General features: G+C 42.0%; 1 protein-coding gene across 1 annotated transcript in view; it reads left to right on the forward strand.

Moving 5' to 3' along the window:
* The window catches only part of Mtmr9 (myotubularin related protein 9), a 40,881-nt gene extending 22,594 nt beyond the window's left edge, over positions 1–18,287 (forward strand). The window contains exons 6-10 of the mRNA XM_004671388.3: positions 2,038–2,199; positions 5,392–5,533; positions 10,190–10,410; positions 12,914–13,065; positions 16,728–18,287. Coding sequence (XP_004671445.2) covers positions 2,038–2,199; positions 5,392–5,533; positions 10,190–10,410; positions 12,914–13,065; positions 16,728–16,891 — 841 coding nt within the window. The 3' untranslated portion in view covers positions 16,892–18,287. The remainder of the gene's footprint in view (positions 1–2,037; positions 2,200–5,391; positions 5,534–10,189; positions 10,411–12,913; positions 13,066–16,727) is intronic.
* The last annotated feature ends 3,963 nt before the right edge of the window (positions 18,288–22,250 follow it).

Here is a 22,250-nt window from a genome sequence, read left to right on the forward strand (position 1 = left end):
CTGTTGAGAGAAGCCTGTTTTGCTTTCTTTGTGTAAATGTGGTTTATCGTATGTGTGAGCTATGTCCTGGGTGTAAGGGGTGATCGTGGCTGACTTTCCTCTTAATGTGCTTTGGCTTGTTGGTGATGATTTTTAATCTGTTTTCATTATGAATGACCTGTAATATTTTTTTCTTTTTGTGTTCTTGTCTGGCTTTGATATCAGAATAATGCTAGTAGAGGAATTTAGAAGTATTCCTTCTGTTTTTTGAAAGACTGTGAAGGATTGATATTAGTTCCTTGAATGTTTGGTAACATTCTCTTGTGAAGCCATCAGGAACCAGATTTTTCTTTGTTGGGAGATTTTTATTTTTGTTTGATTACTGATTCAGTTTCTTGATTCATCAATCTGTTTGTGCTTTCTGTTTCTTTGTAACTCAGCTTTGGTAGGTTCTTTGTTTCTAGAAATGTTTTTCAGGTTGTCTAATTTGTTGATTTATGGTCACTTCTGATCTTTTCTAATCCTGTGGAGTTGGCTGAAATGTCTCATTTGTTTGCATCTCTTTTATTTAGTCAAACTAAAGATTTGAAGGTTTATGAATTTTATCTTTTCTTTTTTTTTAAATTTTATTTATTTGAGAGTCAGATTGAGTAGAGAGAAAGAGAGAGAATGGCATGCCAGGCCCTCCAGCCACTGCAAACGAACTTGACACATGCGTCACCCTGTACATCTGGCTTGGGTCCTGGGGAATCGAACCAGGATCCTTTGGCTTTGCAGGCAAACGTCTTAACTACTAAGCTGTCCCTCCAGCCCAGTTTTATCTTTTCTACAAACCAGCTCTTATCATTGTATTTGTGTGTGTGTGTGTGTGCACGCGCATGTATGCAGGTGTGTGTATGTGCATTCACAGCACTTAAACCCAGGGTCTCATGCATATTCAGCAACTACACTATTGCTGAGTAAAGCATCCTATCCCTCAATGTTTTCTTTTAATATTTTTATTTACTTGCAAGCAAAGAAAGAGAGAGTGAGAGGGAGTGGGGAATGGGTGGGGTAATGGGTATGCCAAGACGTTTTGCCATTGAAAATTAACTCCTGATGCATGCACCACTTTGTATATCCGGCTTTTTACATGGGTGCTGGGGAATCAAACCCAGGCCATCAGACTTTGCAAGAAAGTGTCTTTACTGCTGAGCCATTTCTCCAGACCCCCCCCCTTTTGTATTTTATAACATATGCAAAAGAAAAAAGACAGAAAGAAACAAAGAAAGAAAAAAGTTAGATGCCACAGACCAGTTGTAGTTAAAAGCAGTCTTTTCAGCTCAGACCTTATCACTTCTCTCTCAGTTGCTCAACAGGCAAAACTGTTTGTAACCTATAATTACATCGTTCTAACTTAAAAGATTTTTTATAGATTTACTCTTGCCTGTACCTACCTGGGTTCTCATCTTGTTTCTTTCACCTGTGCAGCCTGTGCTTCTCTAGGAGTGCTTTACAAGTTCTTGGGGGGAGGGGAGGAGAGTGGGACTTGGAGCTCAAAACAAAACAAAAGACGAGGATATGCTGGGTTTGGTGGCACTTGTCTTTAATCCCAGCACTGGAGGCAGAGGTAGGAAGATCACCATGAGTTCAAGGCCACCCTGAGACTACCAAGTGAATTCTAGGTCAGCCTGGACCATAGTGAGACCCTATCTTGGAAAAAAAAAAGGATGAGGATATGAGCTGAGGCCCTAGGGTACATACAGCTAGCTAGTCAGTGGGAGTGGGAGCAGTTTGTGACTGGTGACAAAATGCAGTGTCCTGGCCCTTTTCCCCTATTGAGGAAACCCAGCTGTGTGACCTGAGGAACAGGTGGTTTTGCAGATGTGCGAAGCATCTTTGTAACAGTGTTGAAGTGTTCCCTTTTCAATCCTTAAGCATGAAGTTACTGTGCAGTATAGGAGTTTGAACTGCTTTTGCCTTTGGATATACTGGAGGCTGGGTTTTTGGTTTATTTTCTTCCTTTATCATTCTATTTCACCCCTCCCTTTGTAACCCTTTCTTTCTTATTTTTAAAAGATATCACATTCTTCAGGAGAGCTTAATCAAACTCGTGGAAGCTTGTAATGACCAAACACATAGCATGGACCGATGGCTTGGCAAATTGGAGTCCTCCAACTGGCTGACTCATATCAAAGAGATTCTGACAACTGCCTGCCTGGCGGCTCAGTGCATTGACAGGTAAAGTGTGCTTCAGCCTTCCTGACAGAAGACACGTTCATATATAGACTTTGTTGTTATTCAGATATGGGTTTATGGAGAGTTAGAACCCTTCATTTAGCCATGAGGGGTTTGTATAGAGCCTGACACTTCACAGGTATTTGTGTTGGTTGAGAAAATGTGAATAATTTATATATACATGTCTCCTATGACACATTTTTAAAGCAGCAAAGGTCCATTTTTTTTCTATAAGATCATTAAATTATCAGTTACTTTCTTGTTGCTGAGACAAAACAACTGATTAGAAGCAACTTATGGAAGGAAAATGATTTCATTTGGCTCACAGCTCTAGAGGGTAGAACCTGTCTTGGCGGAGGAGGTATTGCAGGAGCAGGCACCGGAGCCAGGTCACATGGCCATGTCAGCAGGGAGAAAACACGGAGAACCGTCAGCTGGACCTGCTTCCTACCTCAGGGTCTACCCCAGGAGCACACTGACTGTAGCAAGGCTCTACCTACTGTAGGTTCCACAGCCTTTCTGAACAGTTCTACCTACTGGGGATTAAGTATTCAAACAAGCCTAAAAGGGGTCATTTTACATTCAAACCACCACAATTATGAATTTACCAATTTTCATCTTAAAAACTGTGAAAAAGAATGAAAGTGGGGCTGGAGAGATGGCTTGGTGGTTAAAGGTGCTTGCTTAAAAAGGCTAATGGCCTGAGTTCTCTTCCCCAGTGCCCATGTAAAGCCAGGTGCACAAAGTAGAGCATGCATCTGGAGTTCATTCACAATGGTAGAAGCCCTGGCCTGCCCATTCTCACTTTCATTCTCTCTCTCTCCCTTTCTCTCTCTCTCTAATAATATTGTTTTATTAAAAAAGGGCTGGGTATGGCGGCACAGGCCTTTAATCCCAGCACTAGCAAGGCAGAGGGAGGAGGATTGTCATGAGTTCAAGGCCATCCTGAGACTACAGAATGAATTCCAGGTTAGCCTGGGCTAGAGCCAGACCCTACATCAAAAAGCAAGCAAGCAAACAAAAAGAACAAACAACAACAAAAAAGAATGAAAAGAAAATTTCTTTTCAGAAGGCCAAATTTGCCTCTGTGCTTTTGCAGTATGGATGAAAAGGGAGATACAGTTTTGTGAAACACTAAAATGATCCTTTGTAATATGTGAGAAACCTTATTATAAACTACTTGGTATGTGCAGTTGTACCTGGTGGGAAGCCTAGGGTTAGCAGTGTATAGTATGGACAGTGATGGGAGCTTATTCACAGAGTTCAAGGTTACTAATCCTTGACACTTGAGGCAGAAGACTTGAACAGAGGGAGAGAATTGGTATTGATTGTTACATAGGCTTAGAGTAGCCTCTTTAAGAAGGGGATTCCCACTGATACCATAAGTAGTATTGTCACCACATACCTGGGTGGCACTTTTCTTTGAAACTGTAACTCGTATTATCACTTCCAAATTAAGAAAGTGCATATGTATTTTTTTATGGCTGGAGAAAAATTGATAATTGAATGATTTGCTTAAGATTTAATATTTACTAAGTGATAGCTTGGGAACAGATAGAGATGCTTGGTTGGGATTGCCAGGCTGCCACTCTTCTTTGTTTTATGGTTGGGTTAGGTTCATTTGGCCAGTAAAATAGTGGAATTGGACTAAACTGGCACAATAAAAGGATGTCAGTTAGTATGAAGGCTTTTTTTGTTGTTAACCTCAGTGTGCCAGACTTCTCCCTATATTGTAGTGCAGACACTATTTTCTGTTTCCTCTTTTTCCTTTCTCTTTCTTTGAGACAGGGTCTCGTGTATCTCAGGCTTGCCTTGAAATTGCTGTGTAGCTGAGGATGACATTAAATTTCTGAGGCTCCTGCCTCTACCTCACAAAGGCTGGGATTGCAGGTGGTGCTGGGCTTGAACCCAGGGCCCATGTATGCTGGAGCTTCTGTTCCCCTGTGAAGCAGGAGATGAGTGTTTGTCACCTCTTAGTCTGCCTTTCCAGCGACAGCCACGCGGTGGTGTGGATCGGGGCAGAACACTCTTCTCACAGCCTCAGCTCTCAGAGGGATGGAGGTCTCACTGTGCTTGGGTCCCTCTTTTGAAATCTACTCAATTATAATTTATATCTCCATAAAAATTTGACCTTAAAATTAACTGCTCAAGTTCACAAATAAATTTCAAATTAATTTTGAAATAAATACACACTGTGAAGAAACACATTCAATGTGTGTGAACACCGCAGTTCTTATACTGAGCATGTATGCGTGCCTCAGAGGTCTCACATTCAGCGTATATGAACACATCAGTGTCTGCTCACACTCAGAGTGTCTGAGCACTGCCTCAGGGTATCTACTTATACTCTTCCACAGCTACTGGATTTTGTCCAAAGGGTGGAGTTTTAACTTTCCATTGGTGACACTTATTAGTCTTGTACTAAGAACCTCAAAATAATTCACAGAGGACAGAAAGCAAAGAACATCATCCATAGTAGAACAAAAACTGTTCTAACCCAAATGTCTAATTACAGGCTTAAGTCAAAAAGTGGCAGTGGTTGCCAAACATGAAATTTCTCATTTCCAAGGGCTCTTTACTGGTTTTCAATAAGAAGAATGTGGTTAATTGGACTTTGGTGCTTCCTTCCCATTCTCTTGGGTAATGGGTCCCAGATAGCATGTCTTCATGACAAAGATGTCATTGCTAGACTTTTTGAAATGACAGTTGCATGCTTTTGTTTTTCCCCCATTTTCATGTATTTCAGTGTGGCTTAGGACTTATTTCTTGGATCCTTTACAGTTGGGGATGTGTCCATACAGTCAGCTGATGGGGGAAAGTAGAATTCAAGGTCATAAAAGTAATTTTAATGTATGTTTATAGGTTTGATGAGAAAAGGCTTTGCTCAGCTACTAAAGCAGAAAAGTCTAGTATCTTCTGGGATCAAGACTGCTTTGTTCTAGAAAGAGTTAGGAAATTCATGTAAAAGTGCCTTGAAGTACACCATGATGTAATAGGATTCTTACTGTGTGAAATTTTCAGCCTCATTATGCTTCTATTTTCCCAAGAAAACCTCCTGTCTCTCCAATGCCTTATTTAGACTCTGAACCCTTGGAATCGAGCAGAGGCTGAAGTACTGTAGTCACACAGTGTCATATGGTCAGAATTCCTTAGCCATGCTGGAGCACCCCACTTATGCTCTGGCTTTCCCCTCAGGGAAGGAGCATCAGTGCTGATTCATGGGACGGAAGGAACTGACTCCACACTGCAAGTAACTTCCTTGGCCCAGATCATCTTGGAACCAAGAAGCAGGACCATCTGTGGCTTTGAGGCCCTAATAGAAAGAGAGTGGCTCCAGGTGAGAAGGCTGTTCGGTGAGAATAGGAACCGCTTGTTGCTGTGCTACTATCTTGGTTTGTGGTAGCTGACATCATGTGTGAAGTATTGATCAACTAGAAAATTTAAATTATGTGTTTAATGTTCTGTGGGCCAACCAATCTTTCTTCCCCTGTATCAGCCCTCTGACCTCTGCTATCTTTCAGTTCTTAGAACTCTGTCTTTGTTGCTCACTTCATTCACTTAAAAGCTTTTGCTAACTGTACCCATCCCTGACCTGAAACTCACAAATGCTTGAAAATTTGAAACTTCCTGAGAGGGAGCTGGAGAGATGGCTTAGCAGTTAAAAGCTTGCCTGTGAAGCCTAAGAACCCCATTCGAGGCTCGATTCCCCAGGACCCTTGTAAGCTTAGGTGCTCAAGGGGGAGCATACGTCTGGAGTTTGTTTGCAGTGGCTAGAGGCCCTGGTGCACCCATTCTCTCTGTGTGTGTCTCTCTTTGCCTCTTTCTCTGTCTGTCTGTCACTCTCAAATAAATAAATAAATGAAAATAAGCAAAAAAAAAATTTTTTTTTAAACCTCCTGACAGCTGACCTCACATGACCTATTGCAGACCCAGTAAAAATTCTGTATCAAATTACCTTCAGGGTGTGTGGATAGATGTGTGAGAGAAAGAAATAGACTTTGTATTTAGGCTTGGGCCCCATCCCCAAGAAAACTCAGAACAATGTGATTCCCAGCATCTTAGACAAGGGGTACTCAATTTATATTTTGTAATACACAAGGGAAATAGAAGAACATAAAACCGAGGCTGGTCGTCCAGAGACTGTCTTGCTAGAGATAATGACAAGGTTGGAAGGAGTGGTTGGGGACTAATTACAAGGCAACGGACTTCAGCACGTCTGTCTTCTGCCTGTCTTGCTCCATCCTGCCCTCTTCCTTAACCAGCCCAAATCCCTCCCATCCTTCAAGCTCCAGCTAAATGCCAGTGCTTTGGTGATGCTTAGAGACCTCATTCTTCTTCATACATGACGATCTTTGGCCCTCCCAAATGACTTTGCAGAGGTCAGAGAACCATACCTGTGGTGGCTTGATTCAGGTGTCCCCCATAAACTTAGGTGTTCAGAATCCTAGGTTCCCAGCTGATGGAGATTTGGGGATTAACGCTTCCTGGAGGCAGTGTATTGTTGCGGGTAGGCTTATGGGTATTATAGCCAGTTTCCCCTTGCCAGTGTTTGACACACTCTTCTGTTCCTGTTGTCCATCTGTTGTCGGCCATAAGGTGATGTCCCCCTCTCTTTGTGCCATTGTTTTCCCTTGCTATGAAGGTGCTTCCCCTCAATCTGTAAGTCAAAATAAGCCCTTACTTTCCCACCCCCACAAGTTGCTCTTAGTTGGGTGATTTCTGCTAGCAATGCAAACCTGATTGCAACAGTAAAGTTGGTACAGAGGAATAGTGTCATTTGCTGCTAGACACCTGACTGTGTGACTTTGGCCTTTTGGAGCTGATTTTCAAGAGGAATGTGGCCTTGGCCTAAGAGATGCCTTGCAGTGCTGTAAGTACAGCTTGATGGACTATTCTGGTCAGAGTTGAAAGACCAAATGCAGTAGGAACTATGGACTGTGAGGTTTGGTTGATGAGGGTAAGAGAGTGCTTTGCTTGGACTGGGCTAGAAATAGTTTGTGTGAGAGGCTTGCTGTTATGCCTATGTCCTAAGAACTTGTGCAGGGTTGCATTGTTTAGAAATGGACTGGTGTGAACAGAAGGATATGGCACAGAAATGAAATCTTTGGGCTGAAACTTCTGCCTATTCAGCTGCAATTATATAAGATTACAACCTTTGACATTGGGCCACTTGAACTGCATTGGGGCAACAGGAAGAATGTAGACTCTTTTGAAAGGGGCCTAAGTGCTCAAGGAGCATCCTGTTCATCAAAGTCTGTTTTATTTCCCCCCTGCATTAACAAATTGGCACCCTACCTAGTATTGTGGAATATAAGAAATGCAGGAAAGAGAGGGCCATTAAGTTTGCAATGTGGTCTTGTGTTTTGGAAATGGCCATGAGCAGTGTGAAACAGGTTTACTGGATGCCTGCATGGAGACCTGATGGAGCCCTGAGGATGAACTGTGGATTGTAATGGAGGCCCAGGGGAGATGCCGGGACCATGAGATGGCTGCTAAGAAAGCCGCCGGGCCCAGTGAAGTTTTCCAGGACTGTGAGTAGCCTAGCTGGAGGGGCGGAATTGGAACTCCAGAGACTGGTTGCCGGTTAGAATTTTTGGACTTGGAGATTTGTCACTGAGTAGAATTGTTGGACTTGGAGCTACCGAGTTTAATATTTGCCCTGTTTAAATCTTGTGTTGCTTGATTATTTCTTTGCTGTGCCCAATGCCATTTTTTTTTTTTTTTGCAGTGTGTTTATTCTGTGTCATGTTTTTTTTTGGGGGGGGATTTTTTGGTATAATGGCTCATTTAAAAGACCTTGGATTATGGGGATGTTTGAACACCATTAGGATTGATAAAAAACTATGGGAACTTTTAAAGTTGGACTGAATGCATTGCATTTTACATCGTGGATGGTTACCGTTTATTGGGGCCAGGGGCAGAATGTGGTGGTTTGATTCCGGCATCCCCCATAAACTTAGGTGTTCTGAATGCTAGGTTCCCAGCTGATGGAGATTTGGGAATTAATGCTTCCTGGAGGCAGTGTATTGTTGGGGGCTGGTTTATGGGTGTTATAGCCAGTTTCGCCTTGCCAGTGTTTGGCACATTCTCCTGTTCCTGTTGTCCATCTGATGTTGGCCAGGGGTTATGTGCCCCTTCTGCTCATGCCATCATTTTCCCCTGCCATCATAGAGCTTCCCCTCAAGTCTATAAGTCAGATGGCTCATAATACAAAGACCTGAGAATATAGGCTGAAATCCTCCAAGTCACAGACTAATTGGTCAATCTGTTTTTGTTTTGTAAGTTAGTTGATAATTGTGATTGAAAACAGATGTTTAGAGGCTGGAGAGAGGGCTTAATCGTTAAAGTACCTGCCTGCAAAAACCAAGGATCCAAGTTTGATTCCCAAGGACCCACATAAACCAGATGCACAAGGTGGTGCATGTGTCTAGAGTTCATTTGTAGTGGCTGAAGGCCCTGGTGTGCTCATTCTCCTCCTTTCCAATAAATAAATTTTAAAAACAGAAAACAGGGCTGAAGAGATGGCTTAACAGTTAAGGTGATTGCCTGAGAAGCCTAAGGACCCAGGTTTAATTCTCTAATACCCACGTAAACCAGATACACAAGTTGGCTCATGCATCTGGAGTTTGCATAATGTGGCTAGAGGCCCTGGTGTGTCCACTGTCTTTCTACATCTGCCTCTTCCCCTCCCTCCCTCTCTATCAAATACATAAATAAATAATTTTTTTAATATAAGAAAACAGATGTTCAGATGTATGTTAAGAGAAGATATATATCAGATGAGAGGGACTTTCTGACTTTTCTAGTTACACTGTAAAGGTGCTGTGCATTACTGTGATGGAGACCCTGTCTACCCGGCCACACCATCCTAAAGTTAGCTTCCGCAGCTGGTGAAAATCTGTTTCATTACATTGCATCATGCTCCTTGTGATGCACAGGAAAAACATGTGTGCTTTACTTGTTTAGATAGTTCTATGCCCAGATGCCATTCATTAGCCTTAGAAAGTTTCCATGGTGTTTTAGGTAAAGTAGTTTAAGGTCCTAAAGACAATGTTGGCTTGTGAAATACTAGTATGGAATGATTCAAGGTGAGGTCAGAACTTGGGCTCTGGGAAGAGGGCCAATGGTTCTTACATTTACTTTGGGCAGTAGACGGCAGATTCCAAATTCTTCTGGGCAGAGGACTATGATGAAGGGCAGCTTTATTTCTAATGTTCCCTCCAAGAATATAAGTCTTTCCATATGTAAGTGAGGACTTAACATCAGAGCTGACCCACTGTGTTGGTCTCCATGTAAGTGGTGAGGCTAATGTAGCTTGCAACACAGTTGACAGGATTTCAGACAGACAAGTCATCCTTGTCTTTGTTTTTGTGCCTGTGAACTTGGGTTATTTGACTTCACTTAAAATGTTACAGACCGAGGGCTGGGGAGATGTCTCAGTGGTTAGAGGTGCTTGCTTGCAAAGCTTGCTGTCTTTGGTTTGATTTCCTAATATCCACATAAAGCCAAATGCCCAAATGGCACGTGAATATAGAGTTTATTTGCAATAGCAAGAGGCCTTGTCATCCCCAAATCTCTCTTTTCTCTCTCCCCTTTTCTTTTCATTCTTTCATTCTTGCACACACGCGCTCTCTCTTTCTCTCTCTTTCTCTCTCTCTCTCTCTCACAGATAAGTAAATTTTTAAAAAAGTCTTAAAAAATGTACAAATCCAAAAAGGTTGGTTTATAAATCCACCATGACCTGAGTCCAGCCTTTCATTTACTGTTTCAAGGACAGTTACAGTTCCTGGTTACATCTTGAATACACAGCCTTAATAAGGATTTGGGAATTATATATTTTTCCTTAAGAGCAAAAACTTGTCATTTTAAATGAAAAAAATCATTTGGACAGAGGTGGCCCTGGTCACTGTAATTATGTGAAATGGTGTTAATAGGATGTGCTGTGCTGTGATCTCATCAAGGTACCATGGTCACTCTTCCATCTTTCCCCCAGGCAGGGCACCCGTTCCAGCAGCGCTGTGCACAGTCAGCCTATTGCAGCAGCAAGCAGAAGTGGGAGGCGCCCGTGTTCCTTCTCTTCCTGGACTGCGTGTGGCAGATCCTTCGCCAGTTCCCATGTTCCTTTGAGTTTAACGAGCATTTCCTCATCATGCTCTTTGAACATGCCTACGCCTCACAGTTTGGCACATTTCTGGGCAACAATGAAAGTGAGAGGTGGGTAACTGCTCTCTTGGGGCTTCACAAGTATTGTGTTATTTGTGGAGGTAGAGGCTGCACTGGAGGCTGAATTAAGTTATATGAAAGTATAGGCTGTGATGAGCCCAGCATGTGCTTGGTGGGAGAAAACTATCTGTCAGATTAAAATTACCTCATACACTGGTGAAAAGCTTTGAGTGCATTGGATAGATGTCTTAACTGTTGTCTTCTTTATGTAGTCACATGTCCCACATTTGAAAGATGTCCTATCATTCCATCCAAGTCTGCCCTCCATTCCCTTTTATAGAGCAAGAGAGTGAGAGCCAGTCAAGTCAGGTGGCTCTCCAGAGACATGCAGCCAGTCGTCAGAGGTATGGCCTATAGAGGCAGGTCTTCCTGCCCCTGCTGGCGGGCCAGCCACCTGTTATACCTGGAAATGTTCATCAGGCCCTGAGTGACAGTATTACTTCATAAGCCAGCTACTGCAAGGTTTCAGGTTTATCTGGAAGGTTCATAGCAGAACTATCTTGAAAGGTGCTTAACTGGTCATTTGGGTGCAATCATCAGATATCCCAAAGCAGGAGGCAGGATTTGCTTTGATACTAAATGCCAGCTATCATCACTTAATTAAATAGTAGATTTAAACAACTGGCTTTTTTTTCCCCTCCAGTTGTTTAAATTACTATTTAATAAATGGAAATTGAATTGTTACATCTTTACTAGTTTAAAAGTTAAGCAGGCCGGACATGGTGGCACCCGCCTTTGATCCTAGGACTCTGGAGACAGAGATAGTAGGATCGCCATGAGTTCGAGGCCCCCCTGAGACTACATGGTGAATTCCAAGTCATCCTGGGCTAGAATGAGACCCTACCTCGAAAAAACCAAAATAAATAAATAAAAGTTAAGCAGACAAGTGGTATGAGCAGTGCAGGTGTTACTCAGAGCTTAACTGGCAACTTTTTGAACATAAGCGTTTCTTACAGGTATTTATTTTTCTTCAGAGGTAGGAAATGTGGGAACTGTTTTATTGAGTGCTACAGAAAGATCTCAGTCATAGTGTTTTGTCAATGTGCTTTGGCTATTGCTGCACACTATACTATGATCATCTTGAGGGGAAGACCATTGGTGGACACTGGTGGAATTTCCATCGCTTTGTCTTTATTCTCATGTGTCTTTGCTCCAAGGGTTTTCTTGATAGCAGCATGGGTTGGGGCAAGTGTGACTAGCTCCTAGCCACTCTCAAGCTGAAGTGCCTTCTACTGGCACTGTGACAGACAGGACACTCACCACTGTACTAATGAGGATGGGCTGTTCAATTAACAGGAAAGTGCGCCTTGTAAAGTCTTCAGGTCAGAGGGTTTTGAGGGACATACTTCAATATCACTTTGTGTTGGACTTTCTAATATTGATTTTACTTTTGTTCTACTTAAATCTATTACTGTGTTAGACCAGGCCTGCTAACAAAGAGGAGCATTTGGAACAGCTTCATTATAAAAATACTGTAAATATCTCAGTTTCCCACTTTATGAACTACTTTGCAAAACCAGTTAATCCAAATCAAACAGAAATTATTAAGCACAGATGAATAGGGGACTAGGAAGATGGGTTGATGGATAAAGCGCTTGCTGTGCAAACATAAATTCCTGAGTTTAGATCCTCAGAACTCCTATTTAGTCAGACTGTAGTGTGAATGTCTGTAATCCCAGTTGTATGTACAGCCAGATGGGAGGTGGGGATAGGGGCATCTCGCAGAAGCTTGTAATCCAGCTAGCCTGGCAGACACAGTGGTGAGTTAGAGACTGCCTCAAACAGCATGGAAGGAGAGGCGGGTACCCAGAGTTGCCTCTGACCTCCATAAACACCCCATGATGCATTGACACCTGCACATCTACATATGAACACACACACAAATACTGACAGAAAAAAAAAAAACCAACAGTGTCAAAATAGCTCTTTTAACCTAAGGGTTCTACTTATCTCTGTTCTAAAGTCTAGAACTTGCTAGTTATTAACAGTTTAGTAAGAAATAAATGACCCAAGGGCAAGCCATAACTGTACTGATTATTTAAATATTACACATAAATTAACAAAAGAGGTTTTAGGATTTTAAAAATTTTATTTATTTAACAATCTTATTGAGTACAACTGACTTAGAAAACTTGCCTATTTAAAGTATACAGTATGATTGTTCTTAGTGACAAGGTTTTTGTTGTTGTTTTTTCAAGGTAGCATCTCGCCCTAGCCCAGGCTGACCTGGAATTCGCTATGTAGTCTCAGGCTGGCCTCAAACTCACAGTGATCCTGCTCCCTTAGCCTCCTGACTGCTTGGATTAAAGGCATGTATCACCATGGCTGTCTAAATTTTTTTTTCTGACCCTGTGTTTATTGATAATCATGTTAATTTTTTACTAACAGTCTTTTACACAGTCAGTCACATAGAAGAACGTGGTCCAGTTTAAGGACCATGTAACAGTGGTTGTTGTAAATAAAGGCTTTCATGGTGATTTTCTTTCTTCATCAGGTGTAAGTTGAAGCTTCCACAGAAAACAATGTCTTTGTGGTCCTGGGTCAATCGGCCCAGTGAGCTGAGCAAGTTCACCAATCCCCTCTTTGAAGCCAACAACCTCGTCATCTGGCCCTCCGTCGCTCCCCAGAGTCTCCAGCTGTGGGAAGGTAACAAGTCCCTCCCTGGTGCAGAGCTTTCATTCATGCTTGGGTGTGCTGTGGGAGCCATGCCGTGAGTGCTTTAGAAGATGGCGAGCTGGCCATAGTCCTCAGGCCCGCACGTGGGGTTACTGTTGGTCTCCACCCTATCTGCCAGTCACGATGTAATAGCTTCTGGTCTTTATGTTGTTTATTCTGCTTTCCCTAGATAAGAAAGTGCAGTACTTTTGGCTTAAGAGAGTTGATAGGTAGATGAGACATGAATAAACTCAGAGCTCCTCAGGGAGGGCTTCTATCTCTTTACTTTTTCAGCTGTCATTGCGGTAGGTTGTGTTAAATGGCACTGGATGGTTTATGCAGCCAGTCGTTCAGGTAAGGGTCTATAAGCAGCGCAAACAGCATCAGTGGGCATTGCAGAGACCTCACTATCCATGTGGAACAGTCGTCCATTTGCCTTTCCAAGTTGTTCTAAAGTAGGTTTCTTGCACTTAATAATTTTTCAGACTACTGAAGCTCATCTCTTTAAATAGCCAGGCTTGTTTTAAAAACATTTTCAAAGTCTACCTAAAGTATGTTAGATGTTCATCAAGCAACGACTGAAAAGGACTACTTAATTTCTTTGTAATCATTTTGAAGATAGTAAAGACATTTTTATTCCTGCTTGCATTAAACAGCAGAAAACATAGTTAGAAAAGTGGTACTTGGTATGCTGTGAATGTCAGTGCGCCACACTCTCTCTTGTGCCCTCACGGGCTGCTCCTGTGCGGACAGTGGTTTCTCCTTACATAAAGGGCTGTCGTGTGGTTTTACCTCTTCCTGGACATTACTCGCTCCTAACGGCACATGTGCTGTTGACTGTGTCCTCCAGCTTAGGCTGTGTGTCGCCCTGCTAGGACGTGCCTCGAGTGTGGAAGCCCTTCTAGCCGTCTCTCAGTTCTCTGACAAGGGTTCATTCTGCATATCAATTTTTGTGAAGGACTTTTGGCTGTTCCATGCAAGATTTTTCTTTGTTTCCTTTCTGGATTGTTAAATATAGTCATGGGCCACAAAATAAGTGATCTTTTAAATAAAAGAATACAGCTTTATTTCCTTTTTAATGATATCTGGGACAGTTTAACTAAAAGCTGCTGTCATGTTTAATCATTGAAGTGGGAAGCTAGCTATTTAGGGAAAATGTCAAACTTAGAAAGTGGAGGTCTTGAAGTATGATTTAACTAAATTTTTACCAAACCCCAGTGGGCATTTAGAGAGACAATAATGAAAGGGATACCATTGCCTCAGGCCTGCGAGGTATTAGGTAAAGTCGTATGATATATATAAGATTTCTGTTTGGTCTAAAAGATCTTCCTGATACATATGTTCACATCAGAGCTAAGCATGAAGAGTGATTTCTGTACTGGAGAATAACAGAAGCAGAGAATCATCGTGTCATAGAAGCAGTGTAGGTAATGGTCTTGAAACAGTTGGTCCTGCATCTCTATGGGCTCCATGTGCTTAGATTCACCCATCCTGGTTCCAAAATACTCAAAAAAAATACACTTCTGAATGTGTACAGACTTCCTTTATTGTCATTATTCCCAAAACATGTAAGAACTATTTACATAGTATGCACATTGTATAGGAACAACAAGTAATCTAGAAATAATTAAAATTTACATGAAGAGATGCATAGATTATAACAAATATTATATCATTTGTTATAAACAATGTGAGCATCCAAGAATTTGGTATTAGGGGATTCTGGATCCAGTTACCTGGGAAGAGCAGTTGTCCTCTCAGTACTGTTGGGGGAAAGAGGCAGTTGCCTGCAGAGTTGAAACACAAGTATATCAGAACAGCATCAGGGGTGGGGGTCATGCATCTGTCCTGCAGTTACGGCTTAAATAACAGCTAGTGTGGGTTCCGCTCTTATCCCATTCTTTTTCCAGTGACACTGGTTTTACTCATGCACTCATGTGAGAGATTGCACAGGTCTCAATAAAATTCTGTAATTGTGAAAACAAACAATTTGTACTGTGAAAGTATAAATTTATCAGGACTGCTCAGATGTGCATACCTCTGGCCCTCTATTTAAACTTAAACTTTATGTCAGAACCCTCATGTCATGGAGAGGACCACTGGCTCGTTTCATGTCTCTTCCCAATGTGGCCACATTGAATCTCCTTTTTCTGCTTTCCACTATTAAGGAAAAACGTGGGAGGGGGTGTGGAGAGATTGCTCAGTGGTTAAGGCACTTGCCTGCAAAGACTAACGACCTGGGTTCAGTTCCCTGGTGCCCACATAAAGCTGGATATGCAGGGTGGTACATGCATCTGGAGTTTATTTGCAGTGGCTGGAGGCCCTGGCACATCCATTTCCCCCCACCCTCCTTGCAAATAATAAAAATACTTCTCTAAAAAAGAAAAAAGTGTGGGGTGGAGAGATGGCTTAGTGGTTAAGCGCTTGCCTGTGAAGCCTAAGGACCCCAGTTTGAGGCTCAATTCCCTAGGACCCACATTTGCCAGATACCCAAGGGGGCGCACGCGTCTGGAATTTGTTTGCAGTGGTTGGCACACCCATTCTCTCTCTCTGCCTCTATCTCTCTCTGTCACTCTCAAATAAATAAATAAAAATAGACAAAAAAGTTTTTAAAAATAAAGAAAAATGTAGAAACTATACCAGCTTACTTTCATGAGTGTATCACAGAACTGCATCCTTAAGTACTTGATAATTGATGAACATGAATGTGGATGCTGATTCCAACTGGAGTCTTTCAGCACCTGAAGATTCTTGTATATTCTAGTGTCTTAAAAAAAAACAGTCAGGGGCTGGAGAGATGGCTTAGCGGTTAAGTGCTTGCCTGTGAAGCCTAAGGACCCCGGTTCGAGGCTCAGTTCCCCAGGTCCCACGTTAGCCAGATGCACAAGGGGGTGCACGCGTCTAGAGTTCGTTTGCAGAGGCTGGAAGCCCTGGCGCGCCCATTCTCTCTCTCTCCCTCTGTCTGTCTTTCTCTCTGTGTCTGTCGCTCTCAAATAAATAAATAAAAAAAAATAAAAATAAAATAAAAATTTAAAAAAAAAAAAAAACAGTCAGGCATGGTGGCACATGCCTTTCATCCAAGCACTTGGGAGGCAGAGATTGGAGAATTGCCATTGGTTCAAGGCCACCCTGAAACTACTGAGTGAATTCCAGGCCAGCTTGGAGCTAGAGCAAGACCCTATCTTGGCAAAAAAAAAAAAAAAAAAAAAAAAATGTTAGTCAGGTATAGCAGTGCATGCCTGTAATCCTAGCTTCGTGTGTGCTGAGGCAGGAGGATCATGAGTTTGAGGCTCGCTTGGCTAACAGTAAGACTCTGTCTCAAAATGAAAAATTAAAAAGGGTTTCACCTCAATGGCAGAGCACTTGCCTGCATGTATGAACTTCTAGGTTCAGTCCGTGGCACTGCAAAACAAAAATAGCAAGGTAAATTGTGGAAGAAATGTGCAATATGACACATGGGATCACTTGCTGTCCAGCAACAGTGTGAGTTGTGAGAGAGTGTATGGTATGACACACGGGATCACTTGCTGTCCAGCAACAGTGTGAGTTGTAAGGGCATGTGTGGTTTAACATGGAGGCACTTCTATCTATCACACAGTGTTGACCGTTGAACATTTCTTTCTTCTTCTGTGTTCCCCCCATGGTTTCCCCAGGCATTTTCCTTCGCTGGAGCAGGTCCTCCCGCTATCTAGAGGAAGCGTATGAGGAGATGGTGAACATCATTGAGCACAACAAGGAACTGCAAGCCAAGGTCAATCTCCTGCGGAGACAGCTGGCTGAATTGGAAACAGAGGATGGGATCCGGGAGAGTTCATAAAAGATTTCCTCACTGGCCTTAAAGACCTTCCCAGGGCTGAGTCCACCTTCCACTCTGTTTTCCCTTTAGTTCATTTGTACACAGTAATCCTGGACTTAAGGCTTGAGACATGGGATCTCTATAATGTCATAGCTTTCTCAATACAGTAGGAATGAAAGTCACTATAAACATTTATATGTCATGTGGCCTATTAAGCCCTGTGCTTTGTGAACAGGAAGGAGGTGCTAGTCATTTCATTGAACATGACCTCGTGCCCTATTTGATGCTGTCCTCCATGTCCACTCACCAGACATTGCTGCAGACGAGTCAGCCTCTTTGGAGAGTAGTTGGTGGTCTAAAGAAAAAGGCTTATAGGCCCTGGAGTATAGAAATTTTTTCTAAACTGAAATGGCTGATAAAGCAAGAATTCTGTGCTTAACATGCCATTTCCATTTCTTGGTCATGTAAAATACCTTCTCTTTAAACCAGCTTTGATGAACAAGGCTGAATTCATGCTCATTGTTCATTCTGGTTAGTTAAGAAAGGAAAATCAGAATAGTTATTCAAGGTAAATTCTCTCTCCAGGGTTATGTATGGCCCTCTGACATTTTCTCTAAGAAAAGTCAAATCTACAGGTAGACACTAAAGATGTGCAGTGTAGAATTGAAGTAGGGATTTATTACCAATAGGGATCTGTCACTGTTGTATTGTTCTTTTCAGGTTTTGTCCACTCATAGGCAATGTATATCTAACAGTGGTTGCAGAACTGAACTTGCACTTGAATAGGATTAACTTGTTACAATTAAGCTACCCTAGGTTTCGTTAAACCTGAGAGGCGCTGCTGCGTCTGACACCTGCACTGGCTTACCCCCTGTCTGTGTTTTATTCTACTTTCAAGAGTTTACTGATACCACGGTTACTTTTATGTTGGCTTATGCCATTTTTAAATTTATCTAGACTGCTGATTTGCCCTTTAAGTGTTGGGCAAATAGCACTTAACTGGAGCAGGAAGTTTGTGGCTCTGATGTAGCTGTGCGTCCCAAGTTTCACACACAGTCTTGCATGGCCCAGTGTTGCCGACACAGCCGTGTCCTGCTCCAAATGCCCGCAGCTTGAAGGCATGCGGCTAAGCACTTTGCGTGTCATTTCTGTCTTGCAGCACTGCTTATTTTAGCAGACCTTCGAGATTTTCTTTAACAGGGAAATTGAAGAGTGATTTTTAATGCCATTTCTACTTCATCTGTATATAACCATTTCCCTAAATTCTTCCCCACTTATGTATCAAGGTAAAAATATAAGTTTAAAAATTAACTAGAGCAGCCGGGTATGGTAGCACATGCCTTTAATCCCAGCACTCGGGAGGCAAAGGGAGGAGGATTGCCATGAGTTCGAGGCCACCCTGAGACTCCATAGTGAATTCCAGGTCAGCCTGAGCTAGAGTGAGACCCTACCTCGAAAAAAAAAAAAAAAAAAAAAAATTGACTAGAGCTGGCCATGGTGGTGCATGTCTATAACCCCAGCACTTAGGACGCAGAGACAGATTGTCAGGTGGAGGCCAGCCTGGGCTAGTGTGAAACCCCTGTCTGGGGAGGGGGGTTTGAAGTCCAGATGCATTAGATAGTGGCACAGGCTTTGCATCTTGTTAGAGAGCTTCCTCGTGCCCTGTGACTTTCCCTGACCCAGAGCACAGGGCTGGGCAACAGTCAGTCCAGATTGCTCTGATAAGTTTGCCTGCCTTCTTCTCTAAGCTTAGTTTTGTACCTGACTTCCTTGGTTGTAGTCACCACAAGACCAGGGAAAGGCCTGGCTCTGTCTCGCCATGGACCTGCGCTTGTGTGAATTGTCCCGCTTTGTTTTGAGAAAGAAGTAGCTTTGCTTTCTCGCTGTTGCTCAGAATTACCAGCAGTTGCTCTATACGATTGTATTGTCTCCTGTTTGTGCTCACGACTGCATGTGAAGAAGCCTCTTCTCAGCCAACAGGCTCACAGGGAACCCCTTCTGCAGACTTCTCCCTCCGGGTTCTTTAGCAGCGATTCCCGCAGATGGAACTTTGAAGGGATGGTCTGCCCAGCTCGGTCATGGAGAAGTCAGATGCCCACAGTGTTGTGACTCTTCCTGCTGATATCTGATGGAGGAGCCAAAGACGCGGTAGCACAGTATTTCTAAGCTTGTTACTTTTTTTCTTTCCCTGTTGAGATAGTCATCATCACTGTTTGCACAAGTTTGCATTTGTAGGGTGAATTTAGAGCTATGGGTTATCCAAACCTCATATCTGTTTAAAATATTTAATACCATTGGTATCAGCCCACTTTCAAAAGTCATTTCGTAGTGCAGATAATAGAGTTTTCCCAAACTTAAACACTTCATCAAAAAACAAGTATATCATCAATATGATTTGAACAGGGGTTTTAATAATAGCAGTCATCTACCTTTCCCTTGAGTGAGAATAAGTGAATACTTTCATGAGAAAGTGCTTGCTAAAAACTCAGTTTGGGACTTTGCTTTTAATGACTGTGGCTTCCAAACTGTCAGTGAAGAGGACAGCGGCAGACGTGAGCCAGCAAGGCCACGCAGGAGCCAGTCACCCTCAGAAGAGCTCATCCATTCATGCCCAGCACCCATCTCTGCTTGTAGTCAAGACCGGTTTACATGTGAGGGTTTTCATAAACTAGGCCTCATGAGGACTTGTAAAAATATAAAGGCTTGTTACTTTCCTTTACCAGCTACACAGGAATTCTTAGATTTAAATTAATAATTTTTTTGCAAATCAGAAGAACAGAGTTACTTGATTATATAAGAAACTTGAATCTTTTTTGGTGGGCAAAACATATGAATAAGTATTTACTCAAAATATTTTATCAAATGAGAAGTAAAGCAGAAAAATTTAAATCCAATAAGTTTAAAACAACCTACTCATTTGTTTTTAAGAAAGATTAAGCCATCCAAAAGTAAAATTTTAAGGTGGTTTTTGAGCAAATGTGAGAAGATAGTGGTAGGCATTAACCATACCATAAAATTTTTTTTTGAACTTTGAGGCTTGGCTTAGAGTTGGGGGATCTTATTGCTCTTCATTAGAAAAGATGGGGTTTATGGAAGGCTAGTCTTTATTTGGTTTATGTTAAATAGACTCAATGTCACAAAGAAGATTGGTTCCGTTTTGGGGGATCATGAAGATGTTCACTGCATTTTAAGAGCTGCACTGGCTTCAGAGAGGCTGTTACTTTGCCCTAGTCATCGGCTTTACTTAGGATCAGACTTCGACCTGGAGTGAGGCCTTCAAAAGCCCACGTCCAGATTTTCTGAGTGAGCACTGCAGGAGGGCAGGGCAAGCATTCTGCATTCAAAAGTGTTTCTGGGACAGCTGGACCCTGTTCTGGAAGACCTGGACCCTCAGTCTGGCAGGTACAGGCTTGTGCTGCACCTCAGGATGGCTTAGCTACTTCTTGTCGTTCATGTGAAGAAATGTGGCCATTGTTACCACAGAGTGTCTCTTAGGTTTTTCTCCTTTTTAACTAAAAACATTAAGACCAATTTCTTCATGTATATTTATTTATAGATGATAGGAAACACCATTTTTTTCTACTTTAAGTGTTCTAGTTTTTATTTCCTTGAATAAAATCAGTTCAACCCTTAGCTCAGTCGTATAGTCTTCTGTCCATGGTATCATCTTCTTTTAAATCAGTAGACCCGGGGGGAAAAACTGAACTTTTTAGTAGTAGATTTTTAAACTTTTGAACTTAAAAAACCTGATCCCTCCCTATTGTGACCAGCCCCACAGTAATGTGTGTTCAATTTAGTGAGTGGTCATGGAGCTCCCCGTAGACACGCATAGTCCTTGTGAGAGCCAGATGGCGTTTAGAGCCATTCTGCTCAACTCTCTGCAAATCTAAGGATTTTAGTGTTTGGTTTGTAGTGAGACTGAGTTTTGCAGCACTGTCTCTGTTGGGACAAGACATTGGCTTCATTTTTAAAATGCACATGTTTTTGAAGAGGTGACATATTCCACCCAAATGCACCTTGAATCCCATTGTTTAGAATTATTATAGATCAATTATCATCTGCACTAAAGTACTGTACTGCCACACCTTAGTTTAATCCTCAAAAAAGCGTGTGTATTTCTTTGGTGGCCTGGTATTTGGACTGTACTCTCAGCATATTTGAATGTGACTCTTGGATTTAAGTGCACTATTATTCATGTCTTACACAATAAAGCTGCACTATATGGCAAATGTGTCTGTAATCTGTAATGTGTGCTTTGCTAAAACCTCAGAGTCCTGTGAGGTACAGGTTTTTATATTGTAAACCTGCCTATGTATGTACATATACATATGTACAGTCTTAGGGAAAAAAATCTGAACTTTTGTAAGTCTGTGTAACATCGTAATATTATTTGTAATGTCCGTTTATTAATAAGTTCACATACATTGTGTAACTGGACTCAGTCACCTTGAGTTGGTTAGTTTGTTAAGCTTGGTTTACTGCATCAAGGAACAGTTTTGTCATGTGTGGTAGCATCAGTATGTCTTGTTTTTGTGTGCTGTTCTTCCTTACCTCAGAGGACTGTTGCACAGATGCTAGTCTTAAGTTACTAGACAGTGGTAATAAAATGAATGTATTTACATATTGATAAATCTATAAGCTGATTTTAACCTTTTGAAATATTTGTGAGGCTTTTGACAAGTATTTTAGTTAAAACCACTATATGGGACTACTGAGATGGCTCAACTCTTGAAGGTACTTGCTTGCCAGCCTGAGTTTGATTCTCCTCTCAATGTGCCTGTGGTGATGGGGAGATGGAGCCGAGAGAATCTGGAAGCTTGTGGGCCAGCTAGTCTGATGCACATGTACTGACAAAACAAGGGAGGCCCTATCTCCAAAACAGAAGGTGGACGGAGAGGACAAGCACCCTGAAGTTTTGCTGTGACCACCACATGTACTCTGTGGTGCATGCACCCAAATAAATCCATGTGCACACTTACACACCTTACACACACACACACAGACACACACCCCTCAATTTAAAAAAAAAGAAAAAGTCGGGCGTTGTAGCACACGCCTTTAATCCTGGCACTCAGGAGGCAGAGGTAGGAGGATCACTGTGAGTTTGAGGCCAGCCTAAGACTACATAGTGAATTCCAAGTTAGCCTGGACAAGAGCAAGACCCTACCACAAAAAAAAAAAAGAAAGAAAGAAAAAGAAAAGGAAAGGAAAAAGAGAAAACCCTCTTTATGTTTTAACCACATATTTTGAAAAACTGGAGATCTGAAAAAGTTGCAAAATAGTAGTGATCTTTCATATACTATTCTAGATTGAATGAGGACGTTTCCCACATTTTCTTTAACACTTTTTTTTTTTTAAATAATAAACCCTCCTCCTATGT

The sequence above is a fragment of the Jaculus jaculus genome, chromosome 12 (assembly GCF_020740685.1).
Source record: "Jaculus jaculus isolate mJacJac1 chromosome 12, mJacJac1.mat.Y.cur, whole genome shotgun sequence".
NCBI classification, from domain to species: Eukaryota; Metazoa; Chordata; class Mammalia; order Rodentia; family Dipodidae; genus Jaculus; species Jaculus jaculus.